At 42.5% G+C, this 5154-nt stretch overlaps 1 protein-coding gene across 1 annotated transcript; it reads left to right on the top strand.

Annotated features, from left to right (window-relative positions):
* Positions 1-1008: 1008 nt before the first annotated feature.
* Positions 1009-2998, top strand: LOC125780142 (uncharacterized protein K02A2.6-like). Its single transcript, XM_049461789.1, has 3 exons — positions 1009-1780; positions 1847-2829; positions 2924-2998. The coding sequence occupies exons 1-3, from the start codon at positions 1009-1011 to the stop codon at positions 2996-2998; spliced, it is 1830 nt and encodes a 609-aa protein (XP_049317746.1).
* The last annotated feature ends 2156 nt before the right edge of the window (positions 2999-5154 follow it).

The raw sequence follows: 5154 nt of genomic DNA, 5'->3' as shown, positions 1-5154 counted from the left end.
GGTTAATTAACTTAAATATTTGAAGTTAATGATTTGAAGCAACTCAATATCGCTTGATAAATGAGTATATACAAGAAAATCGATTTTATACCTAAATATAAGATTATGGAATTCTTCCAAATGCACTGCCGTTATGGCTTTATGTCAACTTTAGTAAGATGAAGAAGGTTAATTAACTTAAATATTTGAAGTTAATGATTTGAAGCAACTCAATATCGCTTGATAAATGAGTATATACAAGAAAATCGATTTTATACCTAAATATAAGATTATGGAATTCTTCCAAATGCACTGCCGTTATGGCTTTATGTCAACTTTAGTAAGATGAAGAAGGTTAATTAACTTAAATATTTGAAGTTAATGATTTGAAGAAACTAAATATCGCTATCTTGAGATATATGTTATATGTGGCGTACCAACATAACGAGATTCTTAAATTATATTTTCATAATTTCGATCTTTTACATTCTAATTACAATAACTTATAATTTTATTATTATGATCGCTTTACAACACTAATCACTCTATTACACTTGTTTTTGACATTACGCTATTTTTGTATTCGCGCATTGTCATTCATTCGTCCTTACGTTTGCCTCTATATTCGCTCTTTTTGGATAGCAGCTGCCAATCGCTTCGCACGTGAGGATCGCAACATAAGTTAATTTTATAATTCATTGCTTTTAATAAAGATTAGGTTTAAACAACGTGTTTTCAATCCTAAATTGGTGACCCCCGTCGTTTGTGCACCACAATTAAAAGGAAGCCGCTCGTTTGCAAAGGCCTTCGCCGGCGCGCATTGAGAAAAGTCACATAAGCACATTTTTTGGGGTGCTCGTTAGAAGTTGCCGCATCCCGTTAATTACATCGGCTGATCCGATTGCAAGAGCCTGCACGTGGCAGGAACACTCTCACTCGTATTTCTATTCATCCATTCGTGTGCAAGAGCCTACGTTTTGAAGCAACACCTCGCTTTTGAATCTGTTTAATTCGAAAATTTCCCACATCATGTCTCTGGACGACAGCATGGCAGTTGGCAACAGCGGTGGGGAAGCTACGCTTACTGGGAATTACAGCACTGTACCTCGAATTCCGCTTCCTCAAATGAATGAAGACAGTATCGAGGCCTATTTCTACGCTTTAGAATTTTGGTTTCAGGCGTCGCTCGTATATTCCGACACTAGAAAATTTCACATAGTGTTGGCGAGCCTTCCGCCAAATAAACTTCTGGAGCTAAAGCCAATCATAGAAGCAGCGCCTTCCATTGAAAAATTCAAATACATTAAACAAAAGCTAACTGATCATTTCACCGATAGTCAGCAACGACGCTTGCAAAAAGTTTTAAAAGACATGCCCCTGGGTGACCGAAAACCCAGCGAGCTGTTTAGCGAGATGAAGCGTGTTGCCGGCACCACCCTCAATGACAGTTTGTTGAACGATTTGTGGGTAACGCGTCTCCCACCGTACGTACAAGCAGCGGTAATCGCAGCGAAAGTGCCGCTCGACGAAAAAGCACAAATTGCCGACTCCATCGTGGAATCCATCGGTTGGCAAAACGGTCATGTAGACATTGTATCTGCAAATAACGACATTTCTATCCTGAAGACCGAAATCGCAGAATTAACGCGCTGTGTGAAAAAGAACCTTAACTTTAAGAATGACCGTATTCGTTCAAGGTCACCTTCACGAACTAAAAGAGTACGACATAGCGCACAACGTGATACTTCGGAGAACTTTTGTTGGTACCATCGAAAATTTGCTGACAAAGCTACGAAGTGCCGTGAGCCCTGCAGTTTTGTCAAAAAGCCATCGTCACAATAATGTTGCTCAGCTGCAACGATTTCAGGTACTGGCAAGCAACCTGAGGTCGCCAACAACCACCGACTTCGTATCTTTGACCCTTCGTCGAACATTAGCTTTCTCATCGATACTGGCGCTGATGTGTCCGTAATACCGTCAAATACGAAGACAGCTAGAGTCAACACCACCGGATTGAAATTGTTTGCCGCGAACGGCTCACCTATTAAAGTATACGGTGAAGTTCTATTAAAATTAAATTTAAAATTACGTCGCGAATTCGTTTGGAATTTTCTGATCGCCGACGTCTCTCATGCCATTATCGGCGCAGATTTTTTGAGTAACTTCGGTATTTTGGTAGATCTCAAGCAGAGATGTTTATGTGATAGCAAGACCGATTTAAAATCAGTTTGCACAATTTATAGAACACTTGGGGTAAGTGTTAAGACGATCAACGCAGACACAAATTTCGCCGATATTCTTCACGAATTTGTAGAGATCACCAGACCACCTCCAATGGGCACGTCAACCAACTCCGCTGTAGCTCATCGGATTTTAACGAATGGCCAGCCCGTTTTTTCGCGGCCACGACGACTCTCGCCAGAGAAATTAACTGCAGCTCGAGCCGAATTCGACTATCTTCTAAAGTTGGGCATTTGCCGTCCATCCAGCAGTAACTGGTCCAGTCCACTGCACATGGTGCGAAAAGCCGATGGAACATGGAGGCCATGCGGGGATTACCGAGCCCTTAATGCACAGACAATACCGGACCGTTACCCCTTACCGTTTCTGCAGGATTTCGCAAATGTGTTAGCAGGCAATACAATTTTTTCAAAAATTGACCTACAGAAGGCATTTCATCAGGTGCCTGTACACCCCGACGACGTGTGCAAAACTGCTATAACTACGCCATTCGGACTCTATGAGTTCACTAAGATGACTTTCGGCCTTCGAAATGCTGCCCAAACATTCCAACGCATAATAAATGAAGTATTTCGTGGCCTTGACTTTGTTTTTACATACTTAGACGACGTATGTGTAGCTTCAAAGTCGAATGAGGAACATCGAAAACATCTGCGACAGGTGTTTAAAAGATTACGAGATCATAACCTCACAATTAATGCAGCGAAATCGGAATTTGGTGTTACGAAACTCGAATTTTTGGGGCATTCCATCACGAAGGATGGTATTCGACCATTAGAGAATCGCGTAGAGGCTATTCGGAACTTTGAACGACCAAAAATAGCAAAAGAGCTAAAGCGGTTTCTTGCAATGTTGAACTTTTATCGCAGATTTCTGCCACACGCAATGGAAACTCAAGGGCCCCTTTTTGACATGATAGGAGCAAACACGCGTAATGATTCCACTCCTTTAACGTGGTCCGACGAAGCTACGCGCTATTTTGAGTCCTGCAAGATGCAACTGGTTAATTGTGTTATGCTCGCACACCCCGTTCCCAATGCGGAGTTATCGCTATGGGTGGACGCGTCAAATTTCGCCGCGGGAGCAGTACTTAATCAAGTGGTTAATGGCCACCTCCAACCGCTCGGCTTCTTTTCCCGAAAATTTACAAAGGCAGAGGTGCGATACAGCACGTACGACCGCGAGCTGACAGCATTGTACCTGTCCCTTCGCCATTTTCGCTACATGGTCTTAGGTAGGCAGTGTCATATCTACACCGATCACAAACCTTTAGTTTACGCATTTCAACAACGCCTTGATAAAGCATCGGACCGGCAAGTGAGACAACTTGATTTCATTTCCCAGATTACAACAGATATTCGTCACGTTGATGGTAAAAAGAACGCGCCTGCTGATTTGATGTCACGTATTAATTCAATAAACTTCACGCCCATGGATTACGATCAACTAGCTGAGGACCAAACCACAGATACAGAGCTCCTATCTCTGTTGTCAGGTGATAAGCCTCATTCACTTAAACTAACGAAATTTGCTGTTCCTTCCAGTTCGCGAAGAATTTATTGCGATTCTTCAACCAGCAGGGTGCGTCCATTCATCACGCAGAAGTTCAGATCAAACGCTTTGCATGCTATTCACGATTTAGCTCATCCAGGAACAAGAACTACTGCACGCCTTATGTCTGAGCGCTTCGTATGGCCATCCATCCAACGTGACAGCAGAGAATTCGCACGACATTGCATCCAGTGCCAAAGGTCAAAGGTTGTCCGTCACAACAGAGCAACGCTTCAGCGAATTACAATGCCAACACAGCGCTTTTCGCATCTCCACATTGATATCGTTGGGCCTTTCCCTTTATCCGATGGCAGCCGTTATTGCCTAACGATAATCGATAGGTTTACCAGATGGCCCGATGCCATTCCTATGCCGGATATTACAGCGCCGACAGTAGCAAAAGCCTTAGTGAATGCATGGATTTCCCGATTTGGTATCCCCACAAATATAACGTCCGACTTGGGCAGACAATTTGAAAGCGCTCTGTTTCGAGAACTTCTGAAATTCCTCGGGATTAACCACCTTCGCACGACGCCATACCATCCTCAAGCAAACGGTATGATTGAGAGGTGGCACCGTACTCTAAAATCAGCCATTCTCTGCCACAAACACGAACGGTGGACGACATATTTGCCATTGATCTTGCTGGGACTACGATCAGTTTTTAAGGACGACTTAATGGCTAGCCCCGCCGAACTCGTTTATGGAACAACACTTAGATTACCTTCGGAATTTTGGGTGAATAGTAAACCAGCAAATAACGAACACGAGATGGTTACCGAACTTCGGCGAGTCATGCAGGACTTAAAACCAGCAGACACTTCGTGGCACTCAACACACAAAGTGTTCGTTCATCCGTCATTGGAATCATGCGAGCAAGTCTTCATTAGAGATGACTCCATTCGACCATCGCTCTCACCGCCGTATAAGGGCCCCTATAAAATTTTACATAGGACACCAAAGTACTACATCATTGAAATAGGAGGCAAGCATATCAAAACCACAATCGATAGGCTCAAGCCCGCCTTTGTGGCTACCTTGCCCGGCTTCTAAGAGGGGAGTAATGTGGCGTACCAACATAACGAGATTCTTAAATTATATTTTCATAATTTCGATCTTTTACATTCTAATTACAATAACTTATAATTTTATTATTATGATCGCTTTACAACACTAATCACTCTATTACACTTGTTTTTGACATTACGCTATTTTTGTATTCGCGCATTGTCATTCATTCGTCCTTACGTTTGCCTCTATATTCGCTCTTTTTGGATAGCAGCTGCCAATCGCTTCGCACGTGAGGATCGCAACATAAGTTAATTTTATAATTCATTGCTTTTAATAAAGATTAGGTTTAAACAACGTGTTTTCAATCCTAAA

The sequence above is a fragment of the Bactrocera dorsalis genome, unplaced genomic scaffold (assembly GCF_023373825.1).
Source record: "Bactrocera dorsalis isolate Fly_Bdor unplaced genomic scaffold, ASM2337382v1 BdCtg125, whole genome shotgun sequence".
Classification (NCBI taxonomy): Eukaryota; Metazoa; Arthropoda; class Insecta; order Diptera; family Tephritidae; genus Bactrocera; species Bactrocera dorsalis.
Note: the sequence above shows the minus strand (reverse complement) of the source record. Positions and strands in the feature narration are given on the sequence as shown.

Coding starts and splice junctions, on each gene's coding strand:
- LOC125780142 (XM_049461789.1), top strand. CDS start 1,009: ATGTCTCTGGACGACAGCATGGCAGTTGGCAACAGCGGTGGGGAAGCT. Junction 1,781..1,846: donor TGACAAAGCTACGAAGTGCC/GTGAGCCCTGCA, acceptor CAACGATTTCAG/GTACTGGCAAGCAACCTGAG. Junction 2,830..2,923: donor TTTTTACATACTTAGACGAC/GTATGTGTAGCT, acceptor CAATTAATGCAG/CGAAATCGGAATTTGGTGTT.